The sequence below is a fragment of the Balaenoptera ricei genome, chromosome 9 (genome assembly GCF_028023285.1).
Source record: "Balaenoptera ricei isolate mBalRic1 chromosome 9, mBalRic1.hap2, whole genome shotgun sequence".
Lineage (NCBI taxonomy): Eukaryota > Metazoa > Chordata > Mammalia > Artiodactyla > Balaenopteridae > Balaenoptera > Balaenoptera ricei.
In genome coordinates, this window is record NC_082647.1 from 23,031,296 (window position 1) to 23,057,391 (window position 26,096).

A 26,096-nucleotide genomic window follows, 5' to 3' on the forward strand; every position below is an offset into this window, starting at 1 on the left:
AGGTTTGGGGGATCATCATCTGTTTCAAAGGTGAAAACTTTGTTATGAAGCAAAGAATAATTTAGCCTTACCTTCAGTGCTGAAATTGACATATGATCTCTTACAGTGAATCAGCACATAAATTGAGATCACAGAGAGAGAGAAGCCGTATCAGGCCTTATAACTTGGTTGGGGAGCTAAAAGTATTTTAAAATATATTTAAAGTTTATTAAGGATACAACAAATCAGTCTGTTCTCCCCACATGTCCAAGTTCTCAGGCTTCACAGACTCTCCCTCTTCTCATGCCCCCACCCTTGTGAAGCTTCCCGATGCTCCAGCTGGAAGTAATCTCTGGACATGCCTAAATTTTATAGCTCTTTTTTTGTGGGCTGCTTTTACTTTCTACCTTGTGTTTGTTGTCTGTGCCTACATTTTCTGTGCTACTGGATTATTTCCTGCCCTAAGGGCTGTCAGGGTGCTGGTCTGATTTGTGTTTAAGTCCTGGCACTTCTAGCACCTCGCACCAATGTGTTTGTAAGAATGAGTGGTACAGACAACAAACACTTGCTGAGAGGTGCAGAGAGGGAAAGATCACTTCAGGCTGGGGTTAACTAGAGACGGCCTCCCCTTGTTGGAGAGTTGTGAGACCTTTTAGCGGTCTTAAGGTACATAAGACCCCTTATTCCAGCCACCATCTGCAAGTCACCTTGTTTGTACTAGGATGGTGATAAGAATCACAGAGGTTGGTCACCAGCAGCACACAGTTAATCCTTTTTTTTTTCTTCCTCCTCCTAATTCTTTCAAGAGTTATTTCCTCTGCCTGGAGTTACCCTCCCTGATCTTTGTGTAGCTGGCACCTTCTTTTATCATCTCAAACATGCTTCCTTAGAGAAGCCTCCTTTCCTGGCCACTTGGTCTGAAGTAACGCCCCTCCATAGCACAGAACCCTCTTTTAAAAACCTTAAAATTTATTTATTGTTTATCTTGTCCTGTCAGATTGTAAGCTCCACAAGAGCAGGAACTTTGTCTCATGTGCATGCGCGCGCACGCGCATGTGTGCGTATACATATGTACAAGTGCCTAAAGCAGTAGCCCATGTACAATGAGGGTTCAAATATTTGTTGAATTAATAAGTGAATTAATTATGCCCAGTACTGTTTAACATGAGAGTTTTAGGGAAACGGCAGCTTATAAAGAGATGAGGCAACAAGAAAGAACATATACACTGAGGTTGGTTAAAGGGATTCCTTTTAAGATGATTTTTTGGTAAAAATGTCTTGTGGCAGGTTGCCTGGAATATCTGATGTAATGATGTATTTTCTTAAACTGCATTCACATTTTAGAAATGTACATAACTAAATGCTGCAAGCTGGTTCCAATGACAGTAAAGTAAATTGGACTTTAGTTTAACTAATTCTTTTACTACTGACCACAAGAGCTTTGTGGAAGAGGTTTGCTGATTCTCAAGTACCTCACATCTCAGAACAGATTTTTTAAATAACAGTTTTATTGAATTATAATTCACATACATAAAATACACCCATTTAAAGAGTAATTTGATGATAGTTTTTAGTATATTCACAGTTACTTACAACCATTCCCACATTTTTATCATAGAATATTTTTATCACCTCAAAAGGAAACCCTGTACCCTTTAGCTATCATCCCCTCATCTCCCAGCCCCATCCCCCAGCCCTAGGCAATAACTAACCTTCTTGTTGTTTGTATAGATTTGCCTATTCTGGACATTTCTTGTAAATGGAATAATACAATATGTGGTGTTTTGTAACTAACTTTTTTACTTCATATAATGTTTTCAAGATTCGTCTATGTTGTAGCATGTATCAGTACTTCATTCCTTTTTATGGCCAAATAATACTCTACTGTACAGATATCATTTTTATTTGTCAGATGATAGACATTTAGGTTGTTTATACCTTTTAGCTATTATGAATAATGCCTCTATAAATATTTGTGCACAAGTTTCTCTGTGGACATATGTTTTCATTTCTCTTGGGTATGTACCTAGGGGTAGAATTGCTCCGAGATACGGTGACTTTGTTTAACCATTTGAGGAACTATTTTCCTAGGTGGTACCATGTTAACATTCCTGCCAGCAGGTGTATGAGGTTCAGAATAGACTTTCAAGCAACAGGCCAACGTGACTAAGGTTTCATCACATCTATAAAATGTTAGAATATGTTCTTGTATTACCTTGCAAAGCATTTAGTAAGTAACAAGAATTAAACCACATGGATCAAAGTGAATTTTGATTTCTGTATTACATGTGTACAAGTTACCATTAAGTGTTGCATAATACAACAACATGAACACACTAACAGGTAAGTGTAGGAAAGCAGGAAGAAAATATTTTTATAGTATAGTCAAAATTGTACTCAGCATGGGAAGATTGTTTTGACATTTTTCTCAAGTCCAAACTATTCCTCAAGAAAATTCAACATTACTTTCCTGGAAAGATTTAGGAGCAGGTAAATACAATTTATATGAAAGTACTGGTAGAAAGGGTTCGTTTAGATAACCTTGAAGTTTCTTTTAGACTTCTCTGATCTTGAGATCTAAACTGAATTTTTATTACAAGCTGCTAAACCCTCCGGCATTGAAGGTTAGTTTCATAATTGGTGAATTTTGAATCACTCGATTTCCTGCTGTGATTCTTGAATTTTATTTCAAAGGACAAAAACAAATCTAATTTAATACGAAACAACTAATAGGAGAAAGTTGACAAGTTAACACAGATATTCAACTGAAAAGCAAAAGGCTTAGCTTGGTAGCCAAAACTTGTTTCAACTCTACTATATAATATGGTAAGGAGCAGGGAGTTACTTGTGAAATTTCCTGAAATTAACTTTGCCCCAGGGCATGCATGTACTGTGCAATAGATATACATATTTTTATTATAACAGCAATTCCCAGATGAAATTTCAGATTTATACTCATCATAACCTGATAATAAACAATGTTTATGTTTATTCCTCCACCACCCCTCACCAACTCCACAAAAGAAAATTGATTTCTGGCAGCCCATTTGACTCCTTGCCTCTTCTGTTCTCCTCCTGTTTTCCTTTGCCAAGTGTACATGCAGTTTGTTCATTCAGAAGCTCAAAATTGGTATAATTGTAGTTTAATCACCCAGTAATTTTAAATTTTATATTTAACCTTGAAAGAGAGCATATTATAGTGGGTTATATGGTTAATTTTGTAAAGAGGCTTGTCATCAATATGAAGGTATCTATTGAGTTTGAAGTTACTGTTGTTACTCTTTGTGACATTAAAAGGAAAGTAGCAGATGCCATCACAAAATTGATTCATTTTGGCTTCCTGTATGATGGCATCTTTTTTTTTTTTTTACATCCCTTCGTGCTCTTCCAGAGAAGAATGATAAAAGCTCTGGAAAACTTAAAATTCAGCCAAGGGGATCTGGATTTCAATTTCAAAAACAACTGTAATTTTAAAGACTGATGAAAGGAAAGTTCATTAAGCCATAGGTAGCTTGTTTTCTGTTTTCCTTTTTACCCAAATATATTTTATCCATAGTTGTGTTTTCACCCCACACTCCTGGAAGCTCAGGTACCTTCACTGCAGTACAGCTTCAGTTTCCCTCCCGCTGTTCTGGCCATGCATACTTGACCCTCGCAAATTGTGTTTCTCTCTCCGACTTCCATTTTACTCATTTCTCGACTGACTTGGTAAATTACTTATTTGTGGATTAAGTTCTGGACAAGTAATGTAGAAGAAAATTTTCATATAAAATTGGGCAGTTTATAATTTTATTCTCACCTTTAGGGTTGCTAGCCAATGGACTGGATAGTCCTCTTATTTTGATGGTGAGAAAAATCAACATTTGGGAAATTATTTCCCCTAGAGTCATTTGGGGGGGTCAGTAACAGACAAATGAGTTTGACTACAACAAAAGGAATGCTTCAGGAACTTTGGGATTAGAATTAGGAGAAACAGTGCTTCTTTTACTAGGCATTTAGAAAAATTTTAAATAATAAACTTACTTAATAGTACTATGCTGTAACCTAATGATTTTAAGCTGCTAAATGAATTTAAGCCTTTCCATGTTGGAAATACATTGTTATTACATACCTCTTTTCAGTCAGGTAGCCTGTGAATCTTTCCAAATAATTCAAATTTTGGCTGAGGGTAACTGTATCTTAAAATAATGCTTTATGCTGCGTGAGTGTTTACTAGCTATGTTTCTAGACATTTTAGTATAGTTGCAGAGATAAGAGATACATTTATCTATCTGCATGGATGATTGAGTGGCCAGCAACCACTGTTTGAACAGGCTTGAGAAATCAGTATTGATCCATCCATGTTGGAATCACAAACATCATCCTGCTTTTGGAATAGCTGGATGTCATTATGAGTCTCCTAGACAGACCCAGGTAGAGCAGTTTCTTTCTAGTACTATGGAGAAGGGTCAGCTGTAGTAGATAAAGAAGAAATATGCTGAGTTTTGGATTTGATGGTTTCCACAGTGCTAGCTCCATGATCCACCTCCTTTGTCTGCTTGTAGATATTTAGATTTGGTGTTGGCATGTGGCCCAAGAGTTTAATTAGCTATACATAGAAAAATGGGACTTTCTTGGGTTGAACAACTTAGCAGAAATTCATTAAAAACACCACGTTCACATTCACTGACAGTCAGCATTAGAACCATGGAGTGGTCCAGGCTTTGTGGATCGTGGGATATGAGCCAGGCTATGGTCCTGAAAGACAGCCACAGCCATGTTCTTCTTTCTTTGGGGCTGTAGCTTCAGGGCTCCATTGTGGTTTTATGGATTTGTTTTCTCTTCATTTGCTTGTGATCACTGTGTCTAAGTAAAGTCTTTCCCCATGCATGGTCACTTATCTTATAATTGCATGAAGTTATCTTGTTCTTTTCTGACATTAAAGACAAACTAAATTATTGCCTAGTAATTTAAAACTTTAATAATGAGTTTTAGTATGACTGTAAGAATACCCAACTAGCTAATTATACATTAACTGCCCTCATTTCTAGAAGGGTAACAACAAATCCTACTACCGTGTTTTAGCTTGCAATCTTTTAAGGTAAGCAGGGTCATACCAGGTTTAAACCAGGATGAATTGACCTCTAAAGAACACATAAGTAAGATGGGAAGTGTTTTGAGATTGACATGGCAACAAGGGAAATGTTTTTTGATGAACAAAAGTCTGTTTTCTTCATTCTGATCTATGTAGTAGCATTCATTTCCTTCTGCAGATCTCTACAGTTTAAATACATTGTGGAGAGGGAGTTGCAATTAGGCAGTGGATGGAAGATGATTTTCTAAGACGGTGGAATGCTTTAAAACATTCCGTGTTATAAAACTGCCCACCTCTGGTTGGTGACCTGGTGATCTGGCACTTAGCAGGATATATCTGGTATTCCACCAACTTTTAATTAGTACCCTATGTCTTTGACATTGCTCTTCACATGTAACAGGAATGCCTGTTTTTAGCTTGGAATACTTAAAAAAGTGTAATGGTAGTGTAGTGAGATTAAGTGTATCTCTCAGGAATATTGCAAAAATTCTTCAAGTGTTTGCTGATTCTTATTAATTCCTGCTGATTGCTCTCGATCTTTTTTAAGAGGTGTGAGGAGAGAAGAGTTTTGTTTTTTGTATGCATGACCCTCTTCATGAGACTTTATTCTATCTTTAAAAGATCCACATGGACTAACACGAGATCACGTGTACATCTAATGAGTTTCACACCCTTTGTGTGTGTGTATATATATATATATATATATATATATATTTTTTTTTTTTTTTTTTTTTTTTTTTATTGGCTGTGTTGGGTCTTCGTTTCTGTGCGAGGGCTTTCTCTAGTGGTGGCAAGCGGGGGCCACTCTTCATCGCGGTGCGCAGGCCTCTCACTGTCGTGGCCTCTCCTGTTGCGGAGCACAGGCTCCAGACGCGCAGGCTCAGTAGCTGTGGCTCACGGGCTTAGTTGCTCCGCCGCATGTGGGATCTTCCCAGACCGGGGCACGAACCCATGTCCCCTGCATTGGCAGGTGGATTCCTAACCACTTGCGCCACCAGGGAAGCCCACCCTTTGTATATTTTATCCACACAGAAGACCCTCTCAGTTAAGTGATTGGATACATTCTTGAATATATCGTCTGGGATACTGGTTTGCTGTATGTATTATTCCATTAAATCATGTTAGCATTCAGTGGCCAGCTGGTTCTGTGTCACAGCACCACACAAGTCTTTGTGGTGGTCTGCTTCAGCTTGCCACATGTGTGCCCTCAAACAGCTAGTAAGAGAATATTTAATCTCAAGGCCATTTCTTTTTTCAAATCTACCTGCCTATCTGAAGGCATTCCTCTTAATTGGCTTTATTGAGGTTTTCCTCTAGGGGATGTCTGTCACCTTTTAGGGCCCACTGCTTACTCAGTCTTTCATACATAACAACTGCTTGATATATTATATGCAATGCTGATCCTCCAGCTGAAGAGAGGTATAGGTTTCTGGCTCCTCCTCCTTTTAAGGGGTAGAATTTCACTGTTTTTAGTATTCACAGACTACAAGCAGAAGAAAATTAAAGTAAAAGACTCAAATTCATCATTAATAGTGCAACTTCTTAAGAGCTGACAAGAGTAGAAAAGTAAAGATGTATTAATTAACCCAAAATTCTTAAATAACCTGAAGAAATCTGGAAATTTTATTTGTCCTGTTTCAGTCTTATAAACTTTGACCACATATATGTCAGTGTGTTTTTATACATATAGTTAGATACCCCCCCCCAAAAAAAGCAAAAAAAAACCTTGAGCAAATGAAATGGAATTTTATGATTGTTTTTATTTTGAACATATAACTATAAATTCATGGCTTGCTTAGCAATATGATGAATTAATTACAGTTCCTTATAAGATGAGCAAAGTCAATCAGTGGGATTTTGAAAGGTCAGATGATGATTTTTTCTAGCAAATCAAGGGTAACATGGGTTTGGGTTTTTTAAATTATTTTATTTATTTATTTTTGGCTGAGTTGGGTCTTGGTTGCTGCGCGCGGGCTTTCTGTAGTTGTGGTGAGCAGGGGCTACTCTTTGTTGCGATGCGCAGGCTTCTCATTGCGGTGGCTTCTCTTGTTGTGGAGCACGGGCTCTAGGTACGCAGGCTTCAGTAGTTGCGGCACATGGGCTCAGTAGTTGTGGCTCACGGGCTCTAGAGCACAGGCTCAGTAGTTGTGGCACACAAGCTTAGTTGCTCCACGGCATGTGGGATCTTCCCGGACCAGGGATCGAACCCATGTCCCCTGCATTGGCAGGCGGATTCTCAACCACTGCGCTACCAGGGAAGCCCCGGATAACATGGTTTTAATTCCCAGGTGATCTCAACTTATTTAGCCATCAGCTTCAACTATAATGGCCAAAAGCCATGGAAAGAGGAGGTCGCAGAGTCATTGGTTCTGGTTCACTAGAATCTACTTCTTGTGGGTTTTTACCCATCTTTTTACCTCTCTAATTGTGAGCAGGACTTTTCCTTTCTTCCTGTCCTTTTAGCCCTGCTCCCTATTGAATTACAAAACAGTTAAATACCTTAAGGAGTCATGGCTAACTCAGTGATTCTGAGCTTTGGAAGCCAGGAGTCCTCCAGGAGGGAGAAGGTCAGTAAAATGTAAGTTTGTTTGGATAGCATGCTTCTGGAGTACGAAGTTTTTGTAGGAAAACAAAAGGAACTTGCTCTTGATGGGAAATGACCTGAGTGATTGTTTTAAGGAAGTGTTCTCTGATTCCAAAGGTAAGAGTTTGGAGCCTGGAAGGCCATCCAGAGATGGTTGTCCTAAGCCAGGTCTAGAAAGATACATTGGGCTTGATGTAGTTACATGCCAGCGGAAACAGAAGAGGAACTAGAGGTATTTCACTAGGATTAATAGTGAGTCTGGGAAATTGACTGAGTACATGGAATAAAGGAGGAGGGCCTAACCAAGGTCCTTCCGGAGGTTTGGAGCCGTCAATCTAGGTTTTAGGAGAAAGGAATAGGTTTTCAGGGAAATAATTTTAGGCATGTTTAAGACCAGAAATGTAAAGGACCAATTAGAAGGATTTGCTAGTTATCAGCATAGACTTATTTCTTTAAAATTGTGAGATGATGAGCTTCCTGGAGTAAGAGTATAAAATACACTCTTTGTATTAATACAAAGACCACAGAATTCACATTGCTGAGCAAGCGGCTGATGTCTTTCCAAACAAGTTTTTCTGTATGTTTTTTGTTTGTTTGGCTTTAAAAAGAAGGAACCCAGGGCCTCGGACGTCTGGGGAACAAGGAATAGGGTGAGGAAAGGGGGAAGGTGGCATTGGAGAAGGGAGGAGGGCTCTGATGGCTGGTGGTACCTGGCCATGACTGTGCTGTACCATGGTGGTGTTTTCTGAGTTGCAGCATTTGGGGTGTTAAATCTGAAAAACAAACAAAGATTATGCAAGTTCAAGTCTCTGAGAGGACTGCCTGCTTGGTAATTGTGGTTCCTGATGGGGCTGACCAAGTCAAGCTTTGGCATCCACAAGGTTTTAATCTGAAGATAGCAGTATGCTTTACAAAGGTTTCCATTTTAATGTTCAAAGGAAATAGAGGAAGAAGAAATAACTTATACGGACACTGGTTCATAAACAGCCAAGAATAAAACATGAGATATGTGATTCATCCCCTCCTGAGTGTCTTCTCTTTTAAGCCATGTACCCATCTTTTTGTGAGTCACCTAGAGTAGAGGTGGCTTTACTTTAAAAATTGGTGCGGGGCGTCCCTGGTGGCGCAACGGTTGAGAATCCACCTGCCAATGCAGGGGACACGGGTTCGATCCCTGGTCCGGGAAGATCCCACATGCCATGGAGCAGCTAAGCCCGTGCGCCACAACTACTGAGCCTGCGTTCCAGAGCCCGCAAGCCACAACTGCTGAGCCCGAGTGCCACAACTACTGAAGCCCACGTGCCTAGAGCCCACGCTCCACAACGAGAGAAGCCACCGCAATGAGAAGCCCGCATGCTGCAACAAAGAGTAGCCCCCACTCGCCACAACTAGAGAAAGCCCACGCACAGCGATGAAGACCCAACACAGACAAAAAAAAAAAGAAGAATTGGTGCATTTTTGTGTGGGTGACTCATTTTAATTATTAATATGTATTCCTTGAGGGATACAGGTAGCTGAAATTTCTTCTGAGAAGATGGCATATTTGTATTAATATCTAAGTCTAGTCCTTTGATGTAGTTTGAAGCCTATTTTATAGTCATTTTTAGAAATGTGTATTTCTTCTTGTAAGGAACTGCAGTATTCTCTTTTTGCAGATGAAGAAATTGAGATGCAGAGAGGAAGAGACCTGCTCTCCTACCTATAGTTTGGAATACCTCCACCTGGGGGGAGTGATGGTGACAGCAGTGTGCAGAAAAAGGACAGTGAAAGGGTCAGGGAGGGCTACTAAATTAGAGCCTCTTCAGCAGCTTAGCTGCCAAGACCTACACATTTTCTTGAGCTAGAGAACCCACAAGCACATAGCTCTTCCCATTTGGTCTCTGGGGATAGGAGTGTGTAGGGTAGGTAGTGCATTTCTGCACACATATCACACACATGCAGATGCTAATCAATCCTAAATCAGAATCCCTGGGGTAGGTGTGAGGCCTCAGCATGCATATTTTGAAAAAACCCTGCAGGTAAGTTTAATGGACGAACAACCAGGACCTAAACTTGCCCAAGAACCATTGCTGTAGACTGAGTGGGGTAAATGCTGCTTTTGATGAGAGAGAAGTGTAATTTGAGTGTTTTTAAAAATTAAATATGGATATAAATCATTAGTTTATGTGCCTAAGCTGAACTATGAGTGTTGTAATATTGTTAACATTAATACTGTAAGATCAGGTTGAAGAATCAGTCCTAATGGACTGCATTTTGGTAAGTGCTGATTTAGTCCAAGGCAAAAGTAAGAGCTGTTTGCTCATTGTAAACCATACTTCTCAGGGATCTTGGACTTTCTTTAAAAATTAAGGCATCCAGTAATGGGGGCAGCTGACTGTAATCTCTAGATTGTGCGATCCATGTCTGGTTCTCTCCCTTTCAAAAAGTGGAAGGTCAGTGTTTTTTAAAAGACTTTGGAACTGATAGATGTTTTATATTATTAACAATTCTAGGGGGAAAAAATTTTATTATGATGGATTTTTCTGAAGATGAGTATCTTTATTTCATTCTTGGTTTATGTCTCTTCTGCTAGAATATTTATCTTGAAAGAAGATTTTGTGCACATTTGCATGTTTGAGAGATGTTTCTTTGGGGAGGACCCTCTCAATGGTAGTCATTCTGTTAGCCGCTTTCAGGAGTACTTTACTGCTTTAAAATGGCCATGGCAACAACATCCTGGCCTTCAAAAGCTGTCATCTTCACCCAAAACTGGGCTGCGTACTTTTCCTTTTCTGCTCTTCTGTTTTAGAGGTGTGACTCAGCACATCTGTAAAATGGATCAAAAGTATGTTGATGTAGGAAGACAGTAGACACAGGAAGGAAAAACCAATAATTGAGGGGTTTTTTTTTAAATTGAGGGTTCTTTTATTTGTTTGGAACAAATACATAGGCAAAGCCACTTATTGGTAGCTTGAAAAACTTAAAAGTAGTGGTGAGGGGTATAAAATCTTTTCCTGGAACACATGAAACACCTAGTTATGAGACATGTTGTCTGCAATATTTCTCAAGTCCTGAAGTGCTTCTGAACTTAAAGTAAAACCTGCACTTTATTTTTTTTTTCAAGTTTTTTGTTGTTTGATAGGAACATTCAGCTGTTAATCTTTTGGGGGCAGCACCTATAATGCTGATGTGGCAGGAGAGGCCAGGCCCCCAGTTTACTATGTGTGAATATCTGTGCATGGCCATGGGCTACTTCCTGTGGTTGGGCTACTTGAAGCACACTGCCTCTGAAATACCTGACAGTTCAGCCAAGAAACTCCTGAACATTCTCTGCTTAGAGACCATCCTGTTGGCCTTGAACATGTGAGAAAGAAAAACTTTGGGGAGGAGGGTGGCCATCTCTGAGGGTATACAGTTTTGATGCAGAGATGTGGGGAGCTTTTGCCATCATGGTTGAGACAGTGTTCCTTTTATCCACTAACAGAAGCAGCGTAGTGCATAAGCCCAGGTTTGAAACCCAGCCCCTTGGACAAGTTACCTAACCTCTCTGTGCCTCATTTTCCCCATATGCAAAATGGAGATAGTAATGGTACCTACGTTATTGGCTGTAGTGAAATTAAGAGTTTATACGTAAAGTGTTTACAGGGCCTGGCTTGTAGTAAGGGCTGTGTAAGTGTAAACTCTTGCTGCCATTACTATTACTGTTACTAATATTAGTGTTACTATAACTCTTCTCTGCTCTGGGATCATGTTCAATTTGTAAAACTTGGGGTTCACACCCCTTGTTTTTTCTTCTTAATTTGCTTACCTTTTAGCATTTTCTACCATTGCCTTGATAACCCACCCACTTAAGGATAAAGAGAGGAAAATTTTTTTCAGACTTTCCATGTTTTATTAAATGTTTCAAACAAATGCAAAAGTAGAAAGGACACATTTATATGCAAATGCTATTTTTAAAGGTAAAAAAAGTAAAGTGTCATTTGAAGTGTGAAAAGTAGAAATTACAAGACTTTTGCTTTGACATAACTTTTTTAAAAATTTTATTTACTTTTAATTTTTTTTTTTATTATTTTCCTTTTTTTTTTTTTTTTTTTTTTTTGGCTGTGTCAGGTCTTAGTTGCGGCACACGGGATCTTCATTGAGGCCTGTGAGATCCTTCGTTACAGTGCGTGGTCTCTTCGTTGTGGTGCTTGAGCTTCTCTCTAGTTGTGGCCTGCGGGTTTTCTCTCTCTAGTTGTGGTGTGTGAGCTCCAGAGCGCATGGGCTCTATAGTTTGCAGCACATGGGCTCTCTCGTTGAGGCATGCAAGCTCGATAGTTGCAGTGCACGGGCTTAGTTGCCCCACGGCATGTGGGATCTTAGTTCCCTGACCAGGGATTGAATCTGTGTCCCCTGCATTAGAAGGCAGATTCTTTACCACTGGACTACCAGGGAAGTCTGACATAACTTTTAAAATACTCTTATGTATAACTTTTAAAATATTTTTATGCATCATACGGTGTACATCATTGTAATTCTAGAGAATATAATATTTTACAGACTTTCTCTATTCAGCATTAGAACATAAGCATTTTTCTCTGTCCCTTAGCCTTTACAAATAGTTTCAATGATTTTGTACCATGCATAGTTATTGGTTTGTTAAATATGCTGCTTCCTTTAAAATATATATATGTAAAACAGCAGTGAAAATCCTGCCACAGATGGTTGGGGTTATGTTGGAAGATCATTTTTGTTTTGCTTTTTTGATTAAGGATCTCTGCATTTGTTTCCTGGTACGTGGGAATTTTAAATTAATGTGGTTCTTTGGAAAGTTAGCCTTATCGGTAATACCAAGTCCCTAATTTGGGGTTGAAGGTAAACCTGCTCTGTGTCAGTATCTGGTGCATGAGAGTAGGACTGTGCTGGCTGTCATGAAGTACAGCCAGCACAGTCCATATATCACTCTGTAGACCTGAGTGGTCCAATATGGGATCTACTAGTCACATGTAGTTATTTAAATTTAAATTAATTAGAATTAAAGATGAAAGATTCCGTCCTCACAGTCAAACCAGCTATATTTCACATGCTCAGTAGCCACATGTAGCCACATGGCTACCATATTGGTAGCAGATACAGATCATTATCATCATTGCAGAAAGTTCTATTGAATAGTGCAGCTCTAGGTTTTTTTTGACTGCTCAGTTTTTTAACCTTATAGTGACAAGGATGATCTGCTTTTCATAGGATTTCTAGAGCAGAGGTCAGCAAACGTTGGCTGCCTGATTTTGTATATAGTTTTATTGGAACACAGCCACACCCATTTGTTTATCTATTATCTATGGCTGCTTTTGTGCTAGTGGCAGGGCTGAGTGTTGAGTAGCTGTGACAGGCCAAATGTGGCCCACCAAGCCTAAATTAGTATTTACTCTGGCCCTTTACGAAAAAGTTTGCTGACCCCTTTTATCTAGACCAGGGTTTCTCAACCTCAGCAGTATTGACATTTTGGTCCCAGATAATTATTTGTTGTGAAGGGCTATCCTGTGCATTGTATTCTAGGATGTTTAGCAGCATCCCTGGCCTCTGTCCACTAGATGCTAGTGGCCCCCCTACACCTTCCCCCACCCGGTTGTGACAACCAAAAATTTCTCTACACGTTGCCAAGTGGCCGCTGGGGAGCAACATCACCCCTGGCTGAGAATCATTAATCTAAAGTGACATGGCTTGACAAACATTCACTTACAACACTGCATGAGAGTGCTCACTCTAAAACAAAATCCATTAAAAAAGCAGAATAAATTGAAGAGTAGTTTCTATGCTACTATACTTCAGCATTCCCTCTTGAAACAGAAACGTTTTTTATAAAACATGATGAGTAACTAGAGTGGGCAGAGAGATGGAAGCGCTAAGGTTCCACAGTTCACTGTCTGCTAACTGAGCAGCAAATAGAGTGGAAGTTAGAGCATCTCTGAAGTTATGTGGATGTGTGGTTTATTTTACAGGTTTTCAAGCCCTACTTCCTTTATAAAACACTAGGTAACTGCAGGGTTTTTGTTGTTTTTGCTGTGTATGTAGATGTACACCCAGCACCTTGTGCTGAATCTAGTAAGAAGGGAGTTGTTAATGTTTATTAAAATGATTATTAATAAAAGCAGTAAATTGGTGCTTATCTGTCTTATGATTGTTTATGATTTTAAGTGGTTCATATAGGTTCCTACCCTCATTACCTAGAATAATTGAAAAACTGGTTATATTTACCTCCATTAGAAGTTAGGAGAATTGAATTAAATGTCAAGGCCTATATAATTGTATTCAGTTCTTTTAAGATCTGGTGCTTGAATACTTTCAGAGTGGGGATTTTCAAAGCTGTAGAAAATGGCGATGTTAAGAAATTAACTGCTCGCTTTATAAGAATGTAGAGTGCTGTACAGTATTGGGGTACAAGTTTTAATAAACCATGTAGTATTTCTAAAATCTCAGTTTACAGAGTGGAGTGAATTCGAATTGGGACAGTTGCCTTTCAAAGAGAATATCAAGTGTACCTTTACCTGGTTCTTCAAATTAAAATTAAATTTAAAAATTGGTATTGAAAGGAATATGTAATATAAGTCCCATGTAATGGACCACTGTTTTATGAAAAAATATCAGTGTAGTTAAATATGTTGACTACTGAATTCAGGTGAATTTTAGGTGAACTTGCTTGTTCCGTGCATGATATATTTCTTGCTTGTTTTTCAGATCTTACCAATATATTTGAGTCCTTCCTGCCCCAGTTGTTGGCCTATCCCAACCCCATAGATCCTCTCAATGGTGACGCTGCAGCTATGTACCTCCATCGACCAGAAGAATACAAGCAGAAAATTAAAGGTAAGGCAAATAGCTTAGCCTGAAGACAGAAGAACTTAAAAGTCTGTTAGGTTTTGATCATTAAAAGCCCTTCTTAGTTACTCGTAATTTTTCTCAGGCCTGAAAAGAGACAGCTGTGGGCTGGAGCAGAGCTCACTAGCCTCTGTAGGTTCAAGGGTCAGAGACACCTTTAGAAAGCTGGAGGTTTCAGCAAGAAAGAAGAGAGAGAGAGCAAAAAAGGAAAGATGAGGAAGTGGGAGACTTATTAGTTGGGTGGTAGTAGACATAACACTGCCAGAAATCCCTGTGACCCCCTATATGAAAGAACCTTTGCTTTCATTTGCTTCCTCTTGTCTTAGAAAATTGGACTTGAGAGTAAAGTATTAATTGAAAGGCATAGTCTCACATGGGCTTATAAATGGAATCATCCTGGCCCTTCAGGACAGCAGTTAACTTTGGGAGTTGGGAAATAATTACCAAATTCATCTTTAGACTTTGTTTTATTATATCATTTTACCTGTTGAATAAAAATTACCCAACTGGCTTCTTTTCTTGGTCCCATACTGATTTGCTTACATTTTGGGAAGTTTACATCTAAGGCACATTTCTACTGCAGATACCTGGCCCCAGTGCCCTGGTGCTATGGATTTTTCTATTAAAACTTAAAATGTGCTATTAAAGTTTAGAAATGTGCAAATAGTAGTAGCACTAGTTAGCTCATCCTTTAAGATTTAGGATCCTGTTTTCCCATTCTCAGTTTACAGGCTAATGGGACACGAATTTCATTAAAATGAAAATGTGGTTGTGAAAGAACAGCTAAAGCTACACACAGGGTTACCAGCATTCACCACGTTGTCCTTTTATCTCTGTGTATGTTTGAGAACTTTCATAGTGAAAAGTCTAGATACATAAAGTTCCACCAGATAGGAGAGGAATTCAAAGTCCATGAAAATAGGCCTACTCTTCTTAACAAATGGCAGGCAGTGGTATTTACCCAATTTTTAGCTTGACTCGTTCATCTGCGTAGCAGCTCAGAACATGAGCTTCTGCAAAGTGTACAGCCCCTCTGAGCACATTTGCAGGAGATGGCAGTAGAAATAATTTATGAGAACCCAGAATGCATAGGTCTTCACTCTTAAATATGAAAGTATGAGACAGGATGGGAGCATCTGGGCCTATTTATTGAACAGTAGTTTTTCCTTTTCTTCATCTTCTCATTCTCCCCTGGTCTCTTAGGGTATTGTTTGGTACTTTTTGTTGAGATAAAGTAAAAATAAATCTACTCTAATTAACTTACTTAGGTCTCAGGTGCTTTGCAAGTTAATATCTAATTTATGTAACCAGAACACTGACATAGCCAAAGAAACATAATTCAAGAAAACATGTATTTCATTTTTAACCAGATAAAATTCTGTTATGAGACTGTCTTACTTTGACATAAGAATCACTTAACAGTGTCTGCAACCCACAGATATCTCTGTGCAGAGCATATTTCTATAGTTCTTATATTCATTATGCCTCTATTTAACACTATTCCTGTTTTAGTACATATCTGTTATAGTCCCAGTTACAAAAGGAACCTAACCTACGTTTTTATCTTTGAACAGCAAGCTCTAGCTTAGGGGGCTCTAGATTTCTGAAACATTAGTGTTGGCTATCACTTCCTTAGTAATCTGAGAAGATCATGACTAACAGACCTGAGCTCACCCCAGCTTCCTACCTTTATATATATCCCCCCCCCAATCTTTTCTTTGTTTCTTCCTACAGGAAATAAGAGATCTTATTTCTCAGACCCAGTCCCCCCACCAACATGATCTTGTTCTCCATTTATCCCCTTCCTCCTAGCACTGTTGGTCTTCCTTCTCCTCCTGGTTACCCACCACCCCCATAGTCAAAGGTATCCCCATGTCAGAAGCCTTTATCTGTTCCTGTGGACTCCTTTAGGAGTCCTGCTGTTTGTTTCCCCTCCTCTCTCCTCTTTTTTTTTTTTTTTTTTGTGGCTGCATTGGGTCTTCACTGCTACATGCAGGCTTTCTCTAGTTGCGACGAGCAGGGGCTTCTCTTGTTGCGGAGCACGGGCTCTAGGCGTGCAGGCTCAGTAGTTGTGGCGCATGGGCCTAGTTGCTCCGCGGCATGTGGGGTCTTCCCGGACCAGGGCTCTAACCCGTGTCCCCTGCATTGGCAGGAGGATTCTTAACCACTGCACCACCAGGGAAGTCCTCCTCTCTTCTTAATCATTTGGATTTTTCTCATGACCGATTTTCCTCTCTGCAGCTTTGGTATTTTACCCCTTACCTTTCTGAAAACTTTTCTCGTTCCATTCCTAAACGTGATCATTCTCATAAGATTTGGGTCCTTCGGCCCCTCTCTCCATCCCCCACCCATTAGGGAGCTAATTCACCCCTTACCGCTTTAGATAATCCCCTCCAGGTAGACAGTTTCCACACCTGACATCAGAGGTCAGTGTATGTAACTTTTCTTACCATGAACATGATTCATATTTAGTTGGTGCTATTTTATCTTGTAAATATTGGACTGTCTGTAGGATGGGGCACCATTGGAGCTGTCTAAAGATATGCCACTTCTCAAAAACCTTTCCTGAGTGGCATCTTAGCCTGCCATTCAGGGCTCTCTGTCACTGTGTGTGATCTACATCTTTGCCTTTACTCCTCTAAATGTATCAATATGTAACACACAAATTGGATGAATTTCAGATACCCAACTGTATCTGCTTCGTTAGTTCTTCAGGGAGAGTTTTCAACCATACAGAAAAACAGAGTGACTTAACCACGTACCCACTATCCAACTATAGCAAAACCTGTACATTTTGCCTTACTTGCTTCAGATTTTTTAAAAGAAAGAAAACAAATGTAGTTCTCTCTTAATGTGTTTTAACATCCCAGCCACTTCCTTCTACCCTGTGCTTTGGCGAGGCTGTCTATGCCTTTCCCCTGGAGTGGCGTCTCCTATGCTGCAGCTGCCAGAGCTGCTTCAAGGGTCAGTGCAGATACTGCCTTCCTGGCTCTCAGGGCCCACAGTCCCTTCCTCCTGCTTCCCATTGATGGCACTTCACCCCCTAACTGCTTTTATCTTTGTCTGTGTTTCCTGCTCATTAGTGACCTTGCTCTTCATTTTTCTATCTCCTGAAAGGCATTGTCCCAATAAGCACTTAATACACATTGGTCTCCTTGAATATACTGAAGAAGGCTGATAGTGTCAACTTGCAGTGTCCAAGAGCAGTGTCAAAGTGCAGCAGCTTCTTTCTACAAAGGAAGAAACAAAGTAGCCAACCCATTAGAGAGTAAAAATACAATTTCTAAGGCTTTAGTAAACATTTCTCTCACTCTCAAAAAAATGAATGCAAGTTCCTGCCTAGCCAGGGGCTTTTGAAACCTCATTATCTCAGCATAAAATTTTGCTCTAATGAATCTGTAGGGGTGTAAGTCAGAAGCCTGCAAACTTTTTCTGTAAAGGCCCAGATTTGGCCACATATGGTCTCTGTCACATACTCATTCTTTCTTTCTTTCTTCCTTTTTAACAGCCCTTTGAAAATATAGAAAATAATCTTAGCTGGCCCTGCACTGCATCATTCAGACTTGGCCCATATACCTTCTCTTCTAGTCCCTGCAACTCCATAGGAGGAAAAACAAAGCATACGGACGTGAGGATGTGTTTTTCTGGATAGGATTCTGTCCTGTCTTTTCATACTGTGTGTAGGCTACTTACTTGAAAAACCATCTGCACCTAGAGTTTTAGGAAAACGTTTAATTGTGTATTCAGCAGTTCTTAACATTTTTTTCAGCTAGCAGATACAGCCTAGGCTATAGCATCATAAATCTTCAGGTAAATAAATTAATAGGTGGTAAAGTCACTCAGGCTAGCTGTCTCCCCAGGTAGCAGCTCATTCCTGAGCAGATTGAGAGACTGTCTTCACCAGCTGCTTCAAAAACCTGACAGGCAGGATCTGTTTAGACTAAAATCTATTTCTAAAATAATAGATTTGGGCTGACTGTAATTACATAACTGCAAATCTAAAAATGATGGGGGATTTCCTTATAAATTACTATGGAATCATAACTAGTCCTGTTCTATACGGGGGGTGAATAGTTTTATTAACATAGAAAGTAAAAGAAAATGTGAGGTTTACATTTCCCCAGTCCATCAAGTTTGGAGGAGTGCAGCCATATCAGTAGGCAACAAGGAGAGAGTGAGAGCGCCCTGGCTGGAAAACTGGGGCCTGGTTAACCCCAGACACCGTCCTGGACGTCTGCCGACCCTCCTGAGCCTTGCAGGCGAGGCCCAGGGTGGTCGGCTGTCTTGTACACATCCACGTGGGAGGTAATGGCCCAAAGAAGATCTAGCATGGCGGTGCAGTGTATGTGTTCCCCTGCAAATCAAGTGTTCAGATTTGCCTCTCTTACTAAGGGGGTGAAATGCATAAACTCCAAAGACACCTCCCTGTACAATTTTCCCCTTAGATTTAGTGACTATAATAACTGTCATCTTTGTCATTGTCTGTTCCCTACTGCCCATACCGAATAGGGAAAACTTGAACCTCCCTGGGACCTGCCAGCTTTGGGGTCGCTGAAGCACATGCCTGCCTGCTCACTATCCTTGTGTTTTCTTTATCCCAACCCCCTGTGCAGAGTACATCCAGAAATATGCGACAGAGGAGGCACTGAAAGAGCAGGAAGAGGGCACCGGAGACAGTTCATCGGAGAGTTCTATGTCTGACTTTTCGGAAGATGAGGCCCAGGATATGGAGTTGTAGTAGAAAAAGCACCTGCTTTTCAGAAAGACTATTATTTCCTAACCATGAGAAGCAGACTATAATATTCATATTTAAACAAAGCAATTTTTTTTATTACTAAACAAGGTTTTTATGAATAATAGCATTGATATATATATATTATATATCACCCTTTAGATCTTGATTTCTTGGTCATTTCTCAACCTGAGGTGCATAGCATATTCCCACATTCCATTTTGGTAGCAATATGCGGTCCGAATGCATGCATTCATAAGTCCATTTAGCCAAGTCAGCCTGTGTGCTACTGAACTGTCAAAAGAAACAGCCGCTCTGATAGATAGACATGAGTAAAAATAACAGGAAAAAGTTGCTTCTTTTATTGATGGTTCCAAAGAAACAAACCAAACCAACCAGCTCTTGGATGTGAAGATAGAATAGTGCTTTTTCAAACTGGAAAGGAAAAAATTGGGGAGGAAAAGGCCTGCTTGGGAGCGTTTAGAGCCAGCCATGTCAGAATCAGAGCTGCTTCTTCCTGTGCATCCTAGGTGGCCCCATTTCTGTGGAGTAACAGTATAAAACAGGGAGTTAATTGGAGTATTGAAACTTAAAACAATTTTTTTGACTTGGATTTTAAGTACATTTTTATATGTAGATTCCTGCCCTTCTCGCTACCAGGCCCTGCAGCCACAAGTGTTTTGCTTTGGAGAACCTTTTGGAAATGTTTTCTGAATCTGATTCTTTTTCTTGGGGGTAGAATTTGTAATCCAGACCTTTTCTGAGAGGACAGGACAGGAGGAGAAGAGTGACTGGGAAGATGTTTCCTCTCATCCAACACGTGCAGAGTCACATCCTCATCCTATTGTTGGCCACTGTGAGACCGCTACCCTGGACTCAGAGCTTTATATTTGAGGATGGTTGTGGGGTTTGGGTTTTTTTTTTTTCTTTTTGGTGTGTGTGCATTGTGCTTAGGTTGCAGATTTAATCTTCACCTACCAAGAGATGGCCTCCTCCTTGGACAGCCACTCAGTGGACCATTAGACTTGGGAAGAAGACCCTACTGGTGGCTGTGACTCCTGGGTACTCTCGTTCAGGTTTTGATTCTGTTTTCCCTTCTGCTGCTGCTCTTGGCAGCAGCCGGGTCATCGTCTGCTCGTGGGAGTGGGAAATAGGTATTTTAGACCCAACTCACATTCTAAATTTAAAATGAGTAATAATTGGAACAAATAAAGGTTTTTGTACCCAAAGTGACTCTACATGGGAAAAACAAACACAGCTTTTTTTTTTTTTTCAGAGTGAGACTGAATAGGAGGAAAGGATTCAGAAATATGATGTAGAACAGGTTTTGAAGGAAGAGAATTTTCTCTCCTGTATATGTTAAGAGGAAATCAGTTTAAATGCCTGCTAATCAAATGTTTACTCAGCTAACCATATGTCCAGGTTGCTGGCAGAGTTTCTTTCAGATCTGAGTGTTGCCTGCTGAATTTGGAGAACTTCAGACAGTAGTTGGGGGGCGGGGGGGGGGGGGTTGACACAACCAGTAGGACAATAGCAAAATTAGCCAATCCTGAAATCTTCTCGAGATGATTTTTGAATGTCCTACTGGGATAATTTAATCCTTCTCTCTGTGTGTTTTTAGTTTATAAGTGCTATATTCCACAAGATTTGAGTCAATGAGATTGAAGATACCCTATCTTTTTTATTCAAAAAGCACAATCAATCTTTTCTTTGAAAATCTATATAAAGTACAACTTGCTTTTAGCATGATTATTTTCCTAAATAAAAAACAAAGAATGTACTTATTTTATGTTAATTACGGGCATGAAGCAAAAGGTTTTCTTTTAAAAAAAAAAAAATTAAAAGTGCAGTTATGTAGGGCTGTGGTTAGTTAACCATACTGAGTTATCTATCTAGCATTTGTGGCTTGTTGGAAGGGTAGTATTAACTATTTAACATGTAATGGAGTACTTTAACTCTTATCTAGCACGTTGTCTTCTCATTACTTTGGGGGAGGGAGGGTCTCTGCTGGCACTGTCTAACTTGCTTACCTGCTGAATTAGCAGTTTGCTTGTGCTATAACCGTTATTTGTAGGTGCGACTTAGGGTAGGCTTAAAGTGCTGGGTGGTGATTTGAGTTCAAACAATAAAAAACTGTATTTTTTCAATATTGTATAAACAATAGTGTTCTAATTACCTTTCAAAAAAAATAATGTCCAGATAATAATTGCTTTTAATCTTGTCAAAAAACAAAACAAAACAAAAAACTAGTAGAACCAAGTTTAGGGAAGGTATGTGAGCAGTGCCACAGCTCTGTTCCCTGACTAAATCCATGTTTCTCTAACAAAAAGACTTCAGCTTGCCTGTGATCGAGAACTCCAGCACTAGGAATCTGGTGGTGCAGAATTTCCAAATGAAGACTTGTTGGAGGTTGCAGGGGTTAAGAAGCAGATCTGAGTATGACTACAGTGTGTATGCACGTGTGTGTGCGCCCATCCAAGTCTGTGTGATAAAGGTGTAACTAGGCTCTGCTAGCACTGGAAGCTCCTGGAAATTGCTGCCCAGATCACACTGCACCCTCTCATTCTGTGCAAGTCTGTCCTTTTTGGGCACTAACCTTGATCCATGCATGTTTTTGGCTCTGTGTGGAGCTTTTCCTCTCCACTGGGAAATTGACTTTTGATATGTTGAACAGAATCCCTTCTTACACTAACTTTTTGTCCCTTCCCTGTGCCTGGGAGAGGTAGGAGTAGAAGAGGAAGCTGGAAGAGGGCCTGGCTGTGATTCTGAGGATTCTGGGCCCCCAGTAATAGATGGTAGAGTGAGTCTGGAGCAGGGGGTGGTATGACACCAAAAGCTTTTCCACGTTGTCCCATCATAACACTCAGAGAAGCATTCAGAGCCCCTCAGAAAGGCTGCACATTATTGCTTTTAAAGGTGGTGGTGGTAGGTCAGAGCTGCTTCTGGCAGTTTCCCTTCCCTTCCCTTCCCTTACCTAGTACCCATCATTTTTGAAACCCTGCCTTGTGGTTTACCAGCGCAAGCCATTCTTTGCCCCTGTTCAAATGACTGAGCTCCAGCTCTCGCCAAACACCAGAAAGCAAGATGGCTGCACCACAGCAGCATGCAATCCGCTACCCTCCAGCCGCCCCAGCACTGGGGCCTCGTGGGTTGCGTTTTAAGGTAGCCAACCTAGACACTGGCATTTTTGCTCTTTTGTCTTCAATCGCATCGCGCTCCTTGAGGTTACTGTGCAGTTTCAACCAGCGTTTTATACTAGTGAGATAATTATCAGAAGTTGCCATATATCTCTCCAGTACTTAACGTTTTTCTTCCACTCCAAAAGCTGTTCTAATTGCCAACTGGCTGATCTAAGCTCCAGAAGAGTGTCTCCCCTCGAAGGAATTTTTTCCCTCACAAGGCTCCCTGAAGCCCTAGTTGGCCTTGGCCTGACACTTGCTTTTTATTAGACCTCCTATTGGGATGGCTGAGACTCATGAAAGACAGATCCTCTGCTAGCCCCCATAGTGAAGTTGTTAGATATCAACTTTCTGGGAACTAGTGTTTGACTTTAAATGGCATGTGACCCTTCTGTGTTCTAGGGACTCAATTAGAAAAGTGAAAGCCATTAACAAAAGTTAAGAGTTTTATTCATCTCACCAACTTCCTGACTGGGTTCACAGCCTTGTTGACTGAAATCAAATCATTTCTGATTGGGCTCAAAGACCTGCATTTCTTTGGACTTCTGAATCCATGTTCATATTTTCTCTGGCCGCTGAACACCTTGGTGATTCCATTAGGGACTGAATGGAGTGGAGGCCCCTTGGGGGGAAGGGAGAGTAAACCCTCAGGTATGCAGTTTCTCCACTCACCTGAGGAAGGGCCAGGACTCTTAATTCAGCAAATATTCATCTTGGCCGTGGGCTTGGGAAGAAATGGCCATTATTTACTGATTGTATTTGGTACATATTGTGTGATACTTGAAGAGATAAAAGGGACTTACCAGCCCTTAATTGAAATCTAAGCTTTTTATCACTTATTTTTTCCTTGCCCCCTCTCCTCCCTTCCACCTTTTTCCTTGCATTGTGATGATCTAGTGGACACTTCTGTCAACAGGACAAATGCCTCCTCTGACTATAACCTCTTAATAGTTGTGTATAATGAAAACTGTAAACTTTTTTAAATAAAATGTGTATATACCTTGGCAAATGGCTGGACCTTGATCAATAAGATAACAGCCCCCATGATTACTAAGCCCGATATTTTAAAACACCCTCCCTATTCATCCGGCTCCTCTGAGCAGCAGACGATGGCTTGCTTTTTTTTTTTTAAACTGAGAATCTCTTATGAGGCAGGTGACTGGGTTAGGTTGGGAAGCGAGTGTCATATGTAGGCGGTAGTAACTGAGAGGCCCTGCCTACAAGAGCCCTACCCCTATACCTGGAGTGGCAGGTGACTGCTGGCTATAAACAGGGCTGGCTCTGAGGCTTCTCTACCAGAGCCTTGAAAAGCCATCTGTTCTGTGAAGTCCTGTAGCCTGGAGGACCCCGCCTACCCCCATGTGGATCAACAGGTATGGCTCCTGTGTTGCTGTTCAGCCCAAACCTCTAGACCCTGTTAACTAATGCTGAGTAAAGGGTACCCACTTGGTCTGGAATTCACAGACAGTACAGCTTCCTGCTGGGGCTGATCTGCCTCAACAAGGAAGGGGAAAGCCGTGGGTGTTGCATCTGAATCTGATCACTGGATCAGCCCAACATTTCAATTCCTTTCTAAAAGCATATGTCCTCTTTGGCCACCAGGTGGCGATGTTGCCTCATTAGTCTATTTACTTTTGCTGGATTTAGTTAGAAGACCCTTTAGACAAAGGGAAAAGTTGTCCTTTGGTCACATGCCCTCATTCCAACTCTCTTCCACTGTTTTCTTCTCCTTATTCATTTCCCCCACACTCCTTTTTTTCCTTACTGCATCCCGATGTAGTTGACTGTAGGCACAGCTTTGTATCCACCAGAGGAGGAGGGTAAGGCCACCCAGGAACCCTGCCAACAGACATCTCAAGCTCCCCTGGCTCCAGTGCTCAGAAACGAAACAGTCAACAGAAGGCTTTGCTGTTGGTCTTCACTAACTCCTCAGCCAAGGTCACAGTGGACCAAAGAACGGAACCAGCGCTGTGAGTCCTGGTGCCATCTCTTCTGTTAACCAGCTGTGTGGCCTTGAGCTCTATGGGCCTCAGGTTCATCTCTAACATGTGGTCCCTAAACTAGTAGGTTCTGACTGACACTTTGTGACTCAGAACCCCATCCAGGCTCTGAAATGAAACCATATCATAGGACTCAGTATCCTGAGAGAGGATATTATATCAACCTGAAAAACACCAAGGTTTCAAGACCAGAGGTTAGAGTTTTAGGACCCAAAGAGCTTTGGGAATTTAGAGCACCCATTTTCCAGCTGAAAGAATTAGATCTATGGGACATGTGAACAGTCATCCTATTGATCTCACGCAGGCAGCTGCTTTTAAAAACCCCATGAGTGGGACTTCCCTGGTGGTGCAGTGGTTGGGAATCCACCTGCCAATGCAGAGGACACAGATTTGAGCCCTGTTCCGGAAAGATCCCACATGCCGTGGAGCAACTAAGCCCGTGCGCCACAACTACTGAGCCTGAGCGCCACAACTACTGAGCCTGAGCGCCACAACTACTGAGCCTGAGCGCCACAACTACTGAAGCCCACACGCCTAGAGTCCATGCTCTGCAACAAGAGGAGCCACCGCAATGAGAAGCCCGCAGCACCGCAACGAAGAGTAGCCCCTGCTCGGCGCAACTAGAGAAAGCCCGCGCGCAGCAACGAACACCCAACAAAGCCAAAAATAAATAAATAAATTTATTTATTTAAAAAAAAAAAAAAAAAACCATGAGGAATTTCAGTGCATCCAGTGGGGCTTGGGTCCCTCCCCCACCAGTAATTTCTCCCAGCATCACTCTTACCTCTCAGCCTCAGTCCAGCTGCTTCCCAAGTGGCAGGCGGCTCTCCACTGCCTGCCTGAGGCACTGCCCCTTTCCTGAGAAGAGGGATGCAGGGTTTCTGAAACATATTGTCCTGGAACAGAAAGTTATGGGCTCAGAGCCCCAGAACTTTTACTTACTTTAAGCTCTTCTTATCTCCGAAGGCTGCTCTCTACCCCAGGGGATAAATTTCTGTGACACTGGGCCCTGGTGTTTTCTGCTCCCTACCTAGAACCAGGGCAAAGAGGATTTGTCTGGCTCTCACAATCCTTGGACCTGCAGAGGCCCGGGAGCCACCTGACAGACTGAGCAGCCTTGCTTATGAGGAGCCCACAGGTTTCTCAGGGACTCAGATGCCCGAGTGAGCCTGGGACAATCTACCTTGGGCCAACCCTGCTCTCCAGTGCCTCACATGGTAGGGTTTGTGCACCCAGAACTTCTTAGAACTGCAGAGGTACCCTTACTAGGGATTTAATGTTTGAAGGTAAAAGACACAGGGGCGTTTCTCCCTCACTTTGTGTGTGTGTGTTGGGGGGGGGTGGGGTAGACGCATGTATGTCTATAATGAAGGATGTTTAATTTTGAAAAAGAGCCGGGGCACTTCTGTGGACCTGGGCTCCTCAGAGCTCTTTGGGGCTCAAACTTGGCTTCTGGTGTCAAATGACGGGGCTGGCAGGAACAGACTTGAGCTCCCTGAAAGACAAACTTGGCCCTTCTGGCTGCCCCATCATTGACAATTAACCTGGGAAGGGGCTGCTGGACAGCCGGTGGGGTTTGGCCTTCAGATCTCTCTCAGCTCCCCTTCCCTTGGCTTCTACCACCTAAGTCAGCGAGCGCAGAGCTAGCAGCTCCCTTTGAGAAGCTTCAGCCTAAGTTCTGTTCTCTCCAGCTCTATAAACAGTGGATCAGGTG

General features: G+C 41.2%; 1 protein-coding gene across 2 annotated transcripts in view; it reads left to right on the forward strand.

Annotated features, from left to right (window-relative positions):
- The window catches only part of UBE2H (ubiquitin conjugating enzyme E2 H), a 102,578-nt gene extending 79,187 nt beyond the window's left edge, over positions 1-23,391 (forward strand). For both annotated transcript variants that reach the window (XM_059933405.1, XM_059933406.1), the window contains 2 exons: positions 14,331-14,459; positions 19,085-23,391. In XM_059933405.1, the coding sequence (XP_059789388.1) occupies positions 14,331-14,459; positions 19,085-19,209 (254 nt within the window). In that variant the 3' untranslated portion in view covers positions 19,210-23,391. The remainder of the gene's footprint in view (positions 1-14,330; positions 14,460-19,084) is intronic.
- Positions 23,392-26,096: the final 2,705 nt, after the last annotated feature.